Genomic DNA, 17,780 nt, shown 5'->3' on the forward strand with positions numbered 1-17,780 from the left:
ATTCTCAGCATCCTACAGGAATTCTCCGAGGCCAAGGAAACCAGATCTGTAAGTTGCCCTGTAGTTTCTTGCAACTGCTTTGCAGTTTACTCTCCCTTTCTTCCTGAAGAGGAGGCTGGCAACTTGATTCCTGAAAGCACAATTTATAGGCCAGCTTCAAAGCTATAGGTCCCTCTAAGGCTCTGGTTGGGGAATTCACATCAAAGACGATGTGCACATGTTGTTCTGATGCCAGAGAGGACGCTTGGTAGAAATCTCCGTGGATTTGCTACAGTCCCCAGTACAGGGATTAAATTATGCACTGAAGCTGCCTCTGTAAACTGCAGGAGACAAAGAGAATAAGTGGCAGTGCAATATCTCATAATCAAAGCCTGGCACAGTTCTTTGCATCAGTCTCTTGGAAGCTGTCAGGGGATTAAGAGAAGGGACCATGTGTCAAGGCACCCTCAACTGAAGGGACAGAGCAAAAGCTGGTTTTGTTTGCTTTTAAGCCTGTTACCTCTGCACTTTTACTGAGAAAAATATCTTGGTGCAAGAGGTGTACAACACTGTGATGGGAAGTGAGTTTCCTTAGTTATTGCACAGCATTAAAGAAACACAATACTTGGTGATTTAACCCATTTGAGTTAGTTTTGATGTGCAGGTGCAGAAGGAGCTCACACAACTTGTGCTATTATCTATCCAAACCCAGTACGATTTATGGTGTCCATATGAAGATCCAGTGAAGAAATATTAAAAGACAAGACTGAAAAGAACTTTAGAAGCTGTCTAAGAAAAAAGCACAGCAACTGGCAATAGGAAAGACAATGTCATGCTACCAAAACACTGCTCTGATGTCATCATTGATTCTACTTCATCCACTTCTACCATGAACATCCCACTCCCTTGTTTAATTCTTTCACAAGGTGTTATGAAACATTCTCATTTCCAGCCATTCCTTCCAACCTTCTCCACTGCAATTTAGGCCAAGTCCTTTCACAGAAGCATTTTGCTGCTGTCCAAGTCTATGCATTTGAGCTCTTTGCATCTTTTTACCACCTCTCATTTCCCACCACCAGCCTGCTCTCCACCCTCACCTTCAGCCTCTTACACCTTGCTTGCAGATACATCTCTGCCATGATTTTCTACAATCTCACTCACCTTTGACTTCTTAATCTCTTCTTTCTTTTAGTGCTTCCTTATGCTAACAGCTCCTGGTAAGAGGATTCAGGAAAACATGACTGTCCTTCAGGCTTACATCTGGTAACACAATTTCACCAACAGCTGCTCCAAAAATGCCAGTTCTGTTTTCTTTGGAGGCTGTTTTCCATTCTCTGTAAGGCAACCAGGAGCACTGGCATATAAATAACAAGTCAACAGTGCTCAAATGTGCATATACTTTCTATGTGCACTTTTTACACATATTCAATACTTTCTGGTTTTATTTACTTTATAATTAGCACTTGAAGTTATTCCACCATCTCCCAGCAATTTCACGGCAGCTTTTATAATCTTACCTCCTTCTTACATTTACCTGTAGTTTAACATTCCAAGTGTGGTTGTTGCACAGGATACCTCAACAGACTTGTATTAAAAATGCTCTTTAAAATTCCAGAGCTTTGAACTAAAGAAATATCTCAAGAAGTTTTCATGGAAAGTTCATTGCGGTTGGTTCAATTCAGCTGCAGTTAGATGCACCTTTTCAAATAATGGGAAAAAAAATGTAAAGGGGTCAGACTCAATCAATACAGTTGTTCAAACAGAATTTCAGGCACTGTGATGTGGGGATTTTTTGTGCTCTTTCTTTGTACTGCTCCACTATGAAGAAAGGTTGCTTTTGCTGGTAGAGCAATAAAAATCTTAGCCTTTTGAATACAGCCAAATAACCAATGGGAATCTTAACCATGTGTGGAAAATACAGCGATTTTTTCATGTTTTTCTTGTGCACGGCTTTGTTCTTTTTATAATCACACAGTACATGGGCACACAGACACACACAACACAAAGCAAACACTTTAAAATACCCACAGACAGACATAAATCAGATGGGTAACATCACATCCTGCCTTCTGCATCTTCTAAGTTTTGACACTAGGTAAATCTGGTCTTTCCTTCATAGAACATCCAGAAGTTAATTGCTAAGACACCTGGGAAATAAGTGGTTTTCTAGAGGGGAGCAGATGCTGATATAAAAACATATATATATATATACACATATATATATATATATATATTTGAAGATCTGGAAGTCAGAGGAGTAAATGGTGCAGGGGGAAAAATAATGGTGTGAGTACCAGAATGGGTTGGGAGTGCTCTGCCTTCTCAGAACACCAACCCCTCCCTCCAAAGGCTGTGGGGTATCCAAGCCAACCACCCTGATGGGCTTTAAGAGCTTTTTGAAGTAGCAGCACACAACTTTAGTAGAATCCTTCAGCAGCTTTTCCTTCCACACCTAAGATACTTTCCAGAAGAGAATGCCTCAGTAGCTTCCTGAAAAACCTTTGTATCTACTTCTGGTGGGGCTTGTTTGTGGGGGCTTGTTCTTGTCGGTGGTGTGGTTTTTTCCTTCCCAAGTGTTCCAAAACAGCCTGGATGTCTCTAAGTACTGCTTACCTGCCCAGTCCTTTAAAACAAACAGCATAACACAGGTGCACAAAGACAAACAATGCTACAGCTCAGCAGGAGTCCTTGCAGCCCAGCAACCACACAAACTTAAAAACAATAGTGAAAACCAGGGCTGGAGGCTATTGTGCACGTCCACACGTCCAGAAAGGTGAAAGAGGTGCCACTTACAGCTATCAGGCTGTACTTTTATAAATGCAGCTGGGCAGTAAACATTTAATAACTTCAGCTGAAGAAATTGGAAACAGATGTATATGGGAAGAGAATTCAGCCTGCAAAATTTTTGCTTGGTATAACATTACAAAACACTAATTAAAAACCAGCACAATCAAAAGAACTGACACTGTTTTCTAATGAGTGAGTTCAATTAGTCCCAAACACTTTACTGTTCAATAGGCAGAGGGGAAAAAAGTCCACTTTCTGACCAAAATTATATTGATCTGCAAGTTCACATAATTTTTTTTTTTTTACTTTTAATATTAGAAAGTGCTTGTAACACCCTGAAAAGAGCATTAGATGAAAAGAAACAGAACTGAGAAAGGAAATTGACCCAAACTAAATACTCTATGCATAGGAAAACTAGTTATTTCTATTTAAAAACTACACCCATCCTTACAAAAGATGGTCATTAAGAGCAGCATTTCACATATTCAACAAAAAGTTTTGGAAGAAAAATTACCCTATAAATTTTTTCCCAAATATGATATTAACTAGGGACATGACCAAAATCTTTCAATCAAGACTGGTTTTGTTGAAAATGTTAATGATGTAACTGTTTAGGGCAAAATCCTTCTCTTCCACACAAACTTGAATGAGCAGATTCTGTGTGTGTGATCAAAGAAAAAAGAATGAGCACCTGTCCCATCCTGCAGAGCAGCACTGCCTCTGCTCCTTTCCCTTCATTGCCTTGTTGTGTCCCAGAAAAACAGGATGAGCACATCCTACAGCAGCTCAGCTCCCAATTTCTGCCACTCATATCCAAAAGCCAAGGACTCACAGCCTCAAAAACTCACCCTCGAGTTTGTGCAGTCAACACTAAGCCACAGAAACACTTTTAATAGTTTTTTTTCAGAAGAATTCAACATGTCCAGTGCTCTCCATCAACTTGGGTGTCTTTTGAGGGAATTGCTGCAAAGTCCAACACTGCCAGTGAGCTGCAGCTTTGCCAGTGCCCACCACCTTCCCCTCAGCCAACATCCCACTTGCTATTCAAGAATAAAGACAGATTTCATCAATTGCTTAGAAAACATTTCTAAAAACAAAACAAAAAAACTAATAATAATCATCATCAAAACGCAGAATTGGTGTAGAAAGAGTCTGATTCAAATAGCAGTAAAATAACTGCAAAATTGGGGAACTTCAATGGGATTTGAACCAAAGAAGAGCAAAATGTGATAAAAGCACAAATGACTCCGCATTTCCAACTAGCTGGAAACTGATAAGAGAGCAGACAAGACAGAGGCAATAGGAGGCAGTTATGTTAATATTTTAATCTGTACATATACCATTTTCCAAACGGTTACATTTTATTTAAATTAATGTTTTCTTGCAAAATATTCATTTATGCTTTCAAAACTTTTTATAAAGGCAAAAATAAATCATTATTTTGGCAAAAGGTTTTGAAGTTGATACTGGCAGTATTGAGGTAAAATAGATTGCATTAGCTAAATATATACTTTTAAGAATATTTCTGAGTATAGTGTTAATATATGATGATTTGTCTTAAAGTCTGAAACACAAAGGTCAGCTCCAAGGGGTTTTTAGCTACTAGTTGAATACAGCGAATAGACAAGTTAGTGGTTTCACAAAATACTGCAGAAGTATTTCTCAGTTATTTCTCATCCAGAGCTGAACTCAGCTACTAATTACATAACATTGGGAAGTTTTTGCATGTCTTGCATTCAATGCATACACAGGTTTTTTTAAAGTATAGTTGCAGCAATACATTTATTTTCATACATTTACATTTTTATTTTCTCCTTATTTCAACCCGCTCACCCTTTGCCCTATGTGTAAGTACAGCACAGAATTTCAAAGTTTGGCAAAGATAAGCACCAGGTGAACATACACAGGAAATTAGCAGGTGCCACATTCCATTAGTTATGCTATGTTTCTAGGATAAATACTAGTCAGTACATATTGTAATGTCTATTGAAAAAATATCAGAAGAAAAATATGTATTTACTAGCCAAATGACACATTGTAATTGTTTATTGCTTACTTCACATATTTTAATTAAAAATCATCTTCTTTCACATCTCAACTTCCAAAAAAAATTTTGTTAGCTGTTTGTTATAGAGGGGGCAGCACTACTTTCAAGGGCAACCTAACAAACTGTGGATTGATACCACTAAGTTAATCATCTGGGATCATAAAAAAAGGGACTTAAAACTGGCTTCTGTTATGGCTTTCTTGGGAAATTTCAGCTATACAGTGGTTACTAATATTTAGAAATTCAAGCTAACAGTTTTTGCAATGGATTATTTAATGGGCAAAAGGGTGGGTGATCAACTCTACAAAAATATTCCATCTGAAACACCCTTTCACCAAATGTGTCACCCGTGTTAGCTCTATCCATACCCTAACAATGTGCTTCTAGGATTGTTCAAATTTGCAGGGTTTTTCTCATAAAACTTTATGATGTGCATCTGAGCCTGAGGGGGAAGTAACAGCATCTTTTAGTATCTATGCAAGAAGTGTCTTTTAAAATGAATTCAGCCCTTGATTAAAAAAAAACCTAAAATACACCGTTCTAAAAATACATTGTCAGTATTTTACAGAGTTTATTAAAAGTGCCGTTTATTCGTATAAAAAGTGTGAACTAAACTGAAGTAAATAAAAAATTATCTGCAGTTCTCTTCATTTTCATAGAAAATCCCCCTATCATTCTCTGAATGTCTTTCCAGAAGAAGGGGTCACCAGCCAATGAGTATCTCCACAGAAACCTGGAGAAGAATCTCCTCTGTCCTCCGCGCGGCGTCACAAAGCGGGATTTGCCTCCAGTCTCGCGTCAGTGCTCACTTACTGCTTTGGCTGGTGTGAAGGAAAATAAAACATGGTTAAATATTGAAGGGAGTCAGCCAATGCCAATGCCAAGCAGTAAGAAATTGCTGGGAGCTTTTTTTTTTTTTAAGCCTTTTGCAGTTTGACAGCAGGAACAATTCATACAGACACGTTAAGCCAACAATTGTCTCACGATGCCACTGATGCTCAAGCTCCTGTGTCCCCAGCGCATCACAACTACTTTCTTTTTCTGAAGAAAACGTAACTTTATATAAATATACATCTGTAACTGTATATCTATGAGTATATATTTGTATAGACATGTGCTAGACATGTTTTTAAGTCAGTCTGCAATCACAGAATGGTTTGGGTAGGAAGGGACCCCTGAAGGTCAGCCCCAGCTCCCTGCTCGAGTCTCTGGCACTGTACAATTATTTGAGTTACTCAAGCAACCCTCTTTACTACTTCATCTCTGCTTTATTTTCTTGTTCAATTTCAGGCAATAAAATTAAGCCAAAGAAAATCAGAAGGGTAAGAATAATATGCATCCATAATAAATATGGATGCATAGCAAGTGTCTTAACTAGGGGCACACTCAACAGTTGCATACAATATTTACACCTTTTCCTACTTCCAATTTCAAACAGGGAAATCTCTGCAAATCCTACTGAGAAGAGACAGAAATACAGATGTTTCTTTGTAAGGACAAAAAAATTATCATGATTTTAATACCTGAAGTGGCAAAACAACCTAACCAGCGACAAACCCAATCTTCTGTTAGCATGATCCAATGAAAGGCATGATCAAAGTCAAACACAACATTGCAGAATTAGTTACAAAGGGCCAAATTTTCAGCTCACCTCAGCTGAGACTCTGATGCCAGCTCATGTGTAGGATATACCAGCCCACAGAGGAAGCCCCGGCATGTACAGGGGTGCAATTTTGGATTCTCTCTTTGTACACCCTGAGCAGCCACCAGAGTACAGAAGGCTGCTGAAAACCTGGCCCCCTGTTACCCAGAGCACAGAGGTCTCCTCCCTTCACCGCAGCAGGACTGAGGAAGCACCTCACCAGCAGAGCAACAGCAATTAACTGGAGACTGCAGCAGCCCACGTGTTAGCTCATTAGAAGCAATATTTACAAGGACAAAAGGCTCCTGAAAAAGTAGCTGCATGCTTTCATTCGGACAGAATCTTGGTTTAGTAAAGGAGTTAAAATTTAGCAAGCCACAGAACAGGCACGATGGCAGATCTGACATGTCAAGAGCAGTTAGTTCTTACTTGGAAGGTGTTTAAACAAATGTGTAGTGAAATCCATTGCTTAAGGGGGAGTGAGGTGGCTGTGGTACAGAAGGTGAGGGTGCTTTGGGTGGGTAGGTCAACTGCTGAGCTAGAAGGGATCACACACAGGAATTAGGCTGCACAATCAAACATTCACATCGTAAACGGAGTCACCTTAATTTTCCACCCCCTGATGAGCAATGAATGAGGTGCTATGACACTATTGTATGTCACATGGAACACAGGGTAAACAACATTTCTACCTGCTGCTTTTTTCTACTCCTTGCACCAATCAAACAAATAAAGATTCCTATTTGCATGAGAATATGGACAACCAATCTTAAGATGAAATTTCAGGGGAACATTATGAAGGCACACAACACTGACATACTCTCCTCAGCCCTGCTTTTAAAGCTCTGGACCAGCACCTATATTTGCTAATTCGATTTCCAGACTTCACTGAGACAGTGCAGGTTTTCAACATTTCCTTCGTTATATGCCAGTGAGCAGAAACCAAAATAATATATAGAAAAATAATGTTTACAAAATTTAATATATGTATAACATTTTGCTTAGTGCAATGCATGATACAGTAAATACATTTCCATATCTCAGCTTGAAAATACAGGATAAAGACGACAATGATTAAAACTATTCTTGTTTATAAACCTGAATAATGGTATAGTATTGGAAGACAATAATCATAAAATTGAAGAAATTGAAGCTTGATCTAAAATTCTGCTTTTATGTTTTGGAGAACCAAAGCACACAACATAGGAAATGACTTCTTAGTACTCTTGTATTTGACTTTAATCTTCCAGATTCTTGGCATGATTTCCACTCAAAAGACTGATTTCTTATTAGGAACAGAGGAAACCCTAAAATGCTAAGATTAGATAAATTTACAGCTTATCTTAAAAGATTTATATTAGCATAATATCCTAAGTGAACATAAGTGCTCACCCCTGAAAAATGGACAAAGTTAAGCTTCACAGTCTTTTTCATAAACAAATCTTTGTAAACAATCTACGTAATTAGTTTGGGATTTTCAGATGTGGTTTGCTTCATCACCAAGGAGCAAAGGATAACCCATACTGCAAAAATCAAACTACAAAAATAAAAATGGGAAGGAATCTGTAATATGAGACTAAATGAGAATGTAAAATCAGCTGTGCAAAGTGTCAAATACTTTCCTTTTTAACCACATCAGTTCATCAGAAAATAGGCCATAACTAAAAAACCTGAACTCCTTTCTGGTTTGTAGATTTTCTATTAAAACCAAATCATTCTGGCTTTTTTTTTAAGAATACCAGCACTTAACTGAAGTTTAAAACTGAAGTTTGCTTTTAAAGGAGTAAGAAATAACTGAAATCAAAGCAAGACATGTTTCAAGAGTGAGTTTTTGAGATAAAAGAGTGGCAACAAAAGCTGTGCACAAATATAAAAGTTTGGAATTCCTTAAAAACCTTAGTCTTTGGCTACTGTGTCAGGGTTTCTTTCAGTGTCTGAAAGACAAAAGAGGCAGCTGCTATGCTACACAAAGAAAATGAAACTAAAACTTATCTCTCAACTGACTGCAAATTTTCTGAAGCAGCATTTCAACATTTCAATGTCAATACACATTTTAATTCCCTCTTTGAGGAAAGTAAAAATTAAGAAGATTTTTGTGGTTACATATATCTAAAAAATTGACAAATCACACTTTTGACATAATTAAACATAAAAATTAAAAAATATAAATAAAAAACCTATAGGAATGAAATGTATACTAAATTCACTACACAATATTTTAAAAAATCAAACTTATTTCAGTACTGTAGAGTTGCTACAAGTTTAAGCACACCCAGAAGTAAGTAACTAAAGTGGCCCCAAGAAGACCTTTGAGTAGGGCAGGCACTCTGCTCTGACATAGAGGAATGATTTCAGGTACTGGCTGTGTTCATCTGGGCTGATCTTAGCCCAGATGTGTGACCTTTTCCCAGCAGAAGCTGGAACTCGAGTGGCAAAATGCTCCACTGCCTCATACCTCATGAAAAAAAAATTCCCATTCCATAACCAAAGGATTGGAGTACCTGTTAAAAGGTTCTGGCCACTAGAACTGGGACCAAAGCATCTGTGGAAAAGCCCTGTTGATACACCCATGGCCTGAAGGGCCACAAGGTTATTCCTGAACTGCTGCCATGATTTACAATTTTTTTTTTTCTGTTTGTTTGGTTTAGCTTTATAACGTCTGGCCTCCTCGGCGAATCATTTTCTCCCTGCCAGTCAGTTAAATTACCCACAGAAACTCTCTCAAGTCTCAAGATTCCTGTCTTGGAAATGTATTCCATCCCCTCAAAATGGCATTCCCCCTCAGGTTCAGCTGGCAGCGCACCCCTGAGTGTACAGCCACACTCCATCAACGCTGCTACTGCAGACGCACGTCACGCATCCCGATACTGGAATCATCTGTCTTGGATGGGAAGGTCTTAAGGGCTGCTGTGGCAACAGCCATAAGTTTAAACTGACAACTTTGGATGAGAAATGTGCATATTTTTTCTCCATCATAGTTGAAGTTTCCATTATTTCCATTCTCCACTGGAACAGTGAATGGTGCCAGTTATAAATGGCCAGTCAGACTCTTGGGGAAATCGCTGCTGCACGGATTACTGTGTGATACAAATCTCTTGACATTTCTTACTTATTTCAACTATAAAGCAATCAAGAGTGAAATTATCACTTTTAGCAACATATTGCAAAGGAGCTATTAATTTCCAGGCATCAAGCAGAATTCCTGCACAGCTGTCTTGCTCAGACCTCTCATCCTGGTGACCAGACATGCCAATACCCATTCTACAAGCTTATTTTCAGCCTGTTGCACACAGCTCAAGCTGCAAATGATTCTAGCCTCATCTCCATCACTGGACCAGGGAATTTTTCTCTTTTAAAAAATATTTTAAATCCTCTTTCCTTGATTGTTTTTTGAAGTCACATCCATTTACCTTCAAAAAATGAACATAGAAATATTTGATTTAATGTAATTACAGAGAATTAAAATGCTAATTTTTTTAGCACTATTAGTCAGAGCAAGTTTCCAAGTTCTGAACTTATTGATCACAGCATTTTGCCTTCTTTATCCTGTCCACTGGAGGTCAAACACTCAATGTAAATCATTAGCCCCTCTCCATTTGTTACCAACACACACTTTTCACTATTTTGAATATGAATGACTAAAAACTTTCTCTCATGCCAGGAGTTCAGCAACAACCCCACACAACTTGAGAAGGTGGTAAGGAATAGCTGTTATTTTGTAAATAACTAAGCATTACCTGCTACCTCCTTGCTCCTCTGAGAGGCTTCAGAAGCCAGAGCATATGAAATGGTAATGATGCGCTCCTGCTCCTGCAGCTGTGAATCTAAATCAATCGAGCTGTGTTTGTCCTGGGCAACAGTAGGCTGCAGATTGTGCATACTGGGGGGAAAGTGAAAAACAACATTAACATTTGCAAACATAAAGAATCCACCATGCAGATAAGAACGAGCTTGGATTCAGAGAGCAGTTTTCAGATCTCATCTATCAAGCTCCGTGTTTTATTGCGGTTCTTTAAAACAGGGTTGATGTTGTATGTAAATGCCTACAGCACACAAGGAAAAATGACAGTCACCACACGTTCAATCACAATTTCTGCATAGCCTTAAGAACATCTGAAAGTCCTTTTCTAAAAACATCCTTAATGTGCTTAAATGAAAGCACTACAAAAGTGCTATTTTATTTGAAGTTGTTAGTAAAATTCCTTGCTAGTGCTCAGAGGAAAAGGAAAATCTGGTGGTCCTCAGGCTGTACCCCTTCCAAAGAGAGAGCAGGTACCTGACATATCAAATTCTGGAAATGGAATGTTTCAGCTGACTGTGTTAGCTGTAAGTAGCCAAAAGTGTTGTTTCACAACTCCAGCTCTCTGGCCACAACAAACTTGCTCTCATGCTGACTTTTCTTCTGCTTTTGGCCAGCTTTGTGTCTTTCCTTCCTCCTCACTCTCATATGAGGTTTGCTTGGTAAGGACTTACTACTGTTTTAGGAATCTCTAAACAAGAAAATGGACATAGACAGAATTAATCAGTGTGTCTTCTACCTTGTTATAAAAAGCCGCTCTGAGTATGCCACATAAAATCTGAGTGCATTTTCTCAAAGCTACAAGCTGTGTTCAGGTAACAGAAATAAAGACTGTCGTATAATGTTAGTTCTCAATGTTTAACATGAGCCCCTGTGTAAGATTTGGAAAAAACCCTACAGCCTAACCTTGATTTAGTAAGAATATTCTTTATCTTTTCTGCTTTACGCTGCCTTGCCGCCAGTTCTTCTGTAGAAAGAGGCTCCTCGGGCTCCAGCTCAACGTAACGCTCTGGAATTACAACCTTCTCAGGTTTTGACAACTGCAGAAAGAAAGCAAGCATCAATAACAAAGACTTAAAAGAAATTGAGATAAATCCTGCTCAATGGGAGAACAGAGTGAAAAGAATAAAGCATGGATTTTCACAGTCAGTACATGTACCTGACGCTTAACACTTCTTCTGGATATCTAGCTGATGCCCTTTCAACAGTGTTCCCTCTGATTCCTTCCACTTCAGAAGACAGACTGAACAAATATTTAAAGGGATTACAGAAGAAGTCAGAATCAACAGAAAACCTTTCTTCAGGCTTACAGCCCAAAATAGGACACTGCCTAAAATTCTTACAGCAGAAAGAAGCAACGACTCTGAGACTGACTGGACACCCTGAGATATCAATGTCATGATATTTGTGTCATGCCAGCCAGAACTTCCTACATCTGAAAGGAAAATATTAATGAAAGCTTTAACCTAAGGGTGTCATTCTTTTGGGACTGGACAATCTTCTGTGAGCAGCAAAGGGGAAAAAAAGGCAAACAGAAATACACTCCACTGTGTGATTGTAACAACCCATTGCATAAATTAATTCTGTAGACTGAAAATTTTAATATGACTGCACGAAAGCTAGAAACAATTTTTTACTAGGATAAATTAGCCTTTAGGAACTTTTCAGTCCTCCCAATGAAAATACAGTTTACAAACTTTGAAAATCAATTCTTATAATACAGAACAGACTGCTTTTGAAAACAAAAATAGAGGATGTGTGAATAAACAGAAATCAAGTAAAGGAGGACTATTTTTTTCTTATTATTATTGGAATTTTGTTAAAACACTCATGAGGCAATGAATCTTCAAAATTTAAAGTTTTCAATGAAAATAATCCTAAATTTTTTCCCCACTGACCTTGGTTCATGGTAATTCAATGGATTATGTAAAGTGGCCTGACCTAACCCCCAGTGAGTTAGGCTCTTTGAGGTAATTCACAGGGAATCTCATGCCAAGAACACACGCTGGCACACTCAACAATAATAAAATCACAGCCTCAAGTGTTTAGACTTCCCTCTCAGGAAACCCAAAGCCAATGCTTCCAGAAAAATCCTCATTTTTCCACTACACTTCCCTACTTTTGAATCCAAATCCTCTCTGGAGGTCTAGATATAGAGATATATAGACTTTTTTTTAATATGTATCTCTATCTGTATCTAACCTACATTAGCTCATCCTGTCACTTTCAGAATAACAAATCCATTAATCATTGCAAGAGTAGATGAATTTCCTTAAAGACAGAACTGAGTATGTTTCCTTCTGAGGCACAGAGGCACCTCAAACACAGAAGTGCCTGCCAGGTGAAGAGAATGGCCACGTGAAATGGAAAAGGACAGCAAGGCCAGGGTGGATGGAGCTCTGGTTCAGTGGAAGGTGTCCCTGCCCATGGCAGGGGGCTGGAATTAGATCATCTTTAAGTTCCCTTCCAACACAAATGTATGATTTTAACCTGGGTAAACTGGGAAAGAAGCATTACACTCAGAGCTTCAGATCTATTTCAGTTACTCTGAAGCAGGATAGAAATATCTGTGAGCAAAAATGTCTCCTATTCAAGGCTTAAAGGGAGTACAAAGTGATTTCCATAGCCCCAAAGGCCTTCTGGAAAAGTAAAATTAATAGCAGAGTGCAATAAGGAAACGCAGAAGAACAGAAGTTATTTTCTCTTTCTGAAGTTTACAGAAGCACTGTATTTTCTGTAAAAGTTGTACAGAGATTAACTGAAAGATAAATGCATTCATAGAGGTCAACAGATAAACCCCCTGCAGCCTCCACCCTTGCTGTGCTCCCTCCTTCCCAGCAGATGGCTCAATCGCATCTCAAACTGACATTTCCTCCCTTACTGCAGCCGAGCAAGGACCTGTCCTGTGCCCGGCACACCGACCAAGCCATTCCAAAAGCTGACAAATACATTTTCTGTTCAAGCCCAAATAAAGCAGAGCATCCTCTCCTCTATCATCATTTGCCAGTCAACATGAAAAGTAGTGAGGTAGCTCTGGGGAACTAACTTGTCCTTCTTTCCTGCTTCTCATTTTTAAATACTCATTATGTTGTCTTCTCATCTTTTTTTTTCCCAATTTACACAACTTTCCCTGACTTAATCACTTTTCCGTTTAAATCCTGAGATATATAATTAAAAGAGTAGAGCCAACTTTTCAATTTCTTCTTTCTACTAAAACAGTATGAACCAAAACCTTACAAAGGTGCCAGGTCATAAATTTTCAGTACCTAAAAGACTCCTTTTAGTTCAAACTTCCAGCAACTTTTGAAAGAAAAGATGAGAACTCACTGCCTAGAACTTAGAAAGGTTAATGTTTTGGGACAGAAGATAGGAGGCAGAAGATTGTGAATGTTACCTCTCTGCTGATATCTAAATCATAGTCTTGAGGCTCCAGGTCTGTCTCTGTCACTGCTACTGGCTGAACTTTTAACCACTCATTTTCATCCTTGTCTTCTCCACGAATTGCCCTCTCAAGTAACTGCAAATCAAATTCTTGCTCTCGTTTCCACTGGTAATAGATACAAAACAATTAACAGCATTCAACCATACTGCCAAACTCACCATACAGCAATGCACATCACTACTGCAGCAAAACCTCCACTGCTGAAAGAACCAGCAGGGCAAACCCCTGAAGTGACAACAGGAAGAAAATAAAACTGCATGTCTTGGTACATAAGGGTGAGAGTATTGATCTCTAGCTGTGCTGTGCGGAATTCAGAGTATTGTTTAATTTTACGTGTTCAGCAGTATTAGATTCTAAGAGATTTACGAATCCCAATTTTACATTTGCTGATGAACATGGGACCAGCCACACACAGGACACCACCTTTGGAATCACTACCAGTGAGCCTACGGGCTGGCAGAGTAGTCCTTGGCATGGTAAAGAGGCAGTGCTGTGTGGTTCTGAATCACTACCCAGGAAGGCTATTTACAGTGCTGGTTGAGAATCACAAGGTGAAAATTTTATATATCTTTTTTAGAATCATACCTACTGTTTAAAGTTGATACTACTTCATGTATTAGCATTAACTTGTCTTGAATTTAAAAAAAAAATACTTTTAAGCTCTTCAGACTTTACTAAAAGCAGAGTCTAGCTACCTGCAAAAGTCTTCCGCACAGTCTTTAAAATGTAAATATTTAGCAATATAAATGAGAATTATTTAATATGTATTGATATTTACATTATATTTAAGCTGCATAATGTGGAGTACTCAAAAGCACTGCACAGTAGTCCCTACACAACTACACACAATACAGTTACATATAAATTCACACTAAAGGACACTACCAATACCTTTTTGTTCAAAAAATTAAGTTCAGTTGTAGCATCATTCCATCCAGCAGATCTGAGCAACTTTACCACACATGATATTAAAAACAGTAGGAAAAAGAAGGGACAAAAACAACAATGAAATTATCCCCTCAAGGTTTTGAGGGAATCAACAGGAGAATGTGCCACTTTTATGTTTCTTAAAAATATCTCCAGTATTTCTGGTACAAATCTTTGGCTTGTTTTGGATGAAGTTTGAATTCCACATGAAGTCCTTAGACTTCATTATGTCACTTGCATTAATAAATCTAATTGAAACCTATTCATGCACAAGCTCTCAGTATTCACTCAGAAGATAAGTATCTTCCATGTATATTAAAAAGTTAAGTAGGTAAGAGGCAATTATATCTCAAAAATTATTACATTACAGAATCCAACAGAGAAAATAAGATTTTTCTCATATGAGTATACTCCAAACTCTTCCTTCTACTCATATTCGAACCAGGCCTGATTGAGATAGTATATTTTAAATACACAGGATCATTTTCAAGTTGTTGCTATATAATAGGTAAGAAAAACATCAAACCATTCTTATGAAGCAGTTCTTTTATTGGCTTTGATGTTGCAACTTTTACATTAAAAAGGCATTGTATATAACAAATGAATTAATGTACTGTGATCAATACTTAAAATGTCATCTTATACTTGAGAGCTGACCAATTAAAATTTAGAATTACACATACAATGTATGTTTAAAGCAAATGTTACACACTGAGCAGCACTTCAATTATACATTTAACTGTTTGCCATTGTGGCTGCTAAATAATTGTAATGTTGTAAGTAATTGTGCTATCAAACATGCTTTTGCATATCAAAGCCCCATAGGTACAAGAGATGACCTCTACAAAACACTACTAGGGCTGAAAAACTCTATTTTAATTCTTTACAGCAAGAAAAAGACCAAGATGGCACCCAAATTTATAAATAAAGTGTTTGCCACAAATGTTAATAACGAGTGTTATGAAAGCTTTTCAATTCAACTCGTGTATGTTATGTGAGTCCAAAAACTTGAGAAGCTCAGATTTATTTCTTCCAATTAAAGTATGAAAGCAACAGTGGTACTATAACACTACAATTCCCAAACATTATGCACTGTCTTTAAAAGATTTGTGATTGCAAAACAGAAGACAAAACAGATGAATGTCTCCAAGCAGTGCAGTTGTATTTACTGGGAAAGTAAATACAAATAACTGGCTGCAAATTAGTGCTACAGAACAGTGGGAATGAAAAGCTGATTATAAGGTTTTTTCAATGCCAGCAATTGACACACATGTACTAAATGCAATTAAGCCTGGTAAAAATTGAGTAGTCCAGTTAGAAATTTTAAAGTAGCTACAAAATTCTGCAAATTAAAAGCAAGCAAACAAAAAAAAAAGAGGCATTAGGTATGATGAGTGACAAATTTAAATGCAAGAGATCTTGTGCAATGAATTAGGTAAAACAATGTGATCATTCTAAAGCTCTAGTGGACCAAATAAAAAAATAAATTAAAAGAGCACAGCATAAGTGCAATTACAGTACAATCCTGGTTTAGCACCAAGTGAGCAACTGGGTAACTTCACCAATCAGAATTGCTTTGGTTAGTATCCAAAATGTATCATTATAAACTTCTCATCTGCACAGCATTTACTCTCAGAAAGCAACAAAAATACTTTTCTTTAGCAGCCTAAATTTGAGCCTTATTAGAATATTCTGCATTTTGAGATTTAAAGAATTTGTATCAATTAGAATACATTAGCTCTCACATAAATTCCTAATCAGCATGATTAGATTTTAAAACTGATTATCCATTTATCATCTTTTTTAAAAAGAACAAACAAATACCACCTTGGTCTGATATTATCACCAAATATCTTGCAGGCTAATTTATAAATTAAAAGGAAAAACACCCATGGTGAGAAACAATATTCTAAAAGGCCCATTCCATTATGAAGCAGTTTTAAAACTGTACAAGCTTCTGTCACTTTCTAAATACAATTCCAAGGAGATAAAAAACCACCCCAAAATACTGGCATCTCCACTCATCACTAAGCTCTGACCAACTTACCTGCTGAACCTGCTACATTTACCATAAACACAAGTAAAAAACATCACCTGTTCCTCACACTCTGAACTCATTTGATACCACAGAACACTAATTTAATTGGACTAGAAGCATCACGCACACTCAAGTGAAAGTGCTTGCCGGGGGAAAACAAAAAACAAAAAAAAAAAAAAAAACAAAAAAACCCGAAACAAAACAAAAAAAAATATCCAAAGGTATTTTTAGTTTAGTCCTTTTAAGGCATATCTAACATACTGAGCCTACGTCTGCAGACACGGGCCTGATGAAAGGGCGAGATGAAACAGGCTGCCTTTCGCCTTGGCTAAGAGTCCTCTTGCGTTCCCGAACTAATGCCTTCTGATGTCTCTTCATTCTTTCTAGCTGCTCCTCTGCACTCATCTTGCCTCTTTGGTGGTCTCCAGAGTATAAACGTTCCAAGGCACTCTTTGGTCTCTCCTGCACAAGTCACAAGGCACACAAAACACATGTTGTAATTAATACTTTATAAGAAGTACACAAAAAAAAAAAAAAAAAAAACCTGACTCCTTCTCCTATCTCATTATTAAATTTTATTCTGTTAACTTGGCATTTCTTTGTATATACTCTCTCAACTCTGTATTTCCTATTAGTAGTGCTGATTTTTGGTTCTAAACCTTGTTTTATAAATCTATTTGAAATGCAGTAAGTTGTTTGTCTGTTTTCCAGTTCATTTAAGAAAGTGAAGAATTGGAGACTTCCTTAGATCACAGCTCTTGCTCCTCTCCCAGGCTACTGCAATCCTACTTCTTGCTACATAAAATGTACTCTGGGCCTAACTATTCCAAGCAGTTCAGACATTTGGCTTCAGAAGTTTATTTAAAACTTACCTTGGACCTATCCCTTCGAAGTGTTGCAAACGATGAAATGGTAGATGACTGGTGCAATCTGGAAGTTGATCCAGACAAACCTTTATGAGGAAAAAGAAAATGCCTTAAAATCAAATGACAGACAGCATAAGACAAGTATCAGTCTAGGTTTTTAAATTTTATTATACTGTTTCTGTGGCATTCTGGTCACTATTTGAGCACACATTTTGCAACTCAGATGATCAAAAGAGACATGAAATTTCATTTC

The 17,780-nt window shown here is 37.6% G+C and overlaps 1 protein-coding gene across 1 annotated transcript in view; it reads right to left on the reverse strand.

Annotated features, from left to right (window-relative positions):
• Positions 1-4,101: 4,101 nt before the first annotated feature.
• The window catches only part of PLEKHA7 (pleckstrin homology domain containing A7), a 144,776-nt gene continuing 131,097 nt past the window's right edge, over positions 4,102-17,780 (reverse strand). The window contains exons 22-28 of the mRNA XM_058806362.1: positions 17,534-17,613; positions 16,923-17,123; positions 13,649-13,801; positions 11,161-11,294; positions 10,193-10,335; positions 6,885-6,993; positions 4,102-5,634 (exon numbers count right to left, since the gene is read on the reverse strand). Of these exons, the coding sequence (XP_058662345.1) occupies positions 6,896-6,993; positions 10,193-10,335; positions 11,161-11,294; positions 13,649-13,801; positions 16,923-17,123; positions 17,534-17,613 (809 nt within the window). The 3' untranslated portion in view covers positions 4,102-5,634; positions 6,885-6,895. The remainder of the gene's footprint in view (positions 5,635-6,884; positions 6,994-10,192; positions 10,336-11,160; positions 11,295-13,648; positions 13,802-16,922; positions 17,124-17,533; positions 17,614-17,780) is intronic.

The sequence above is a fragment of the Ammospiza caudacuta genome, chromosome 6 (genome assembly GCF_027887145.1).
Source record: "Ammospiza caudacuta isolate bAmmCau1 chromosome 6, bAmmCau1.pri, whole genome shotgun sequence".
Lineage (NCBI taxonomy): Eukaryota > Metazoa > Chordata > Aves > Passeriformes > Passerellidae > Ammospiza > Ammospiza caudacuta.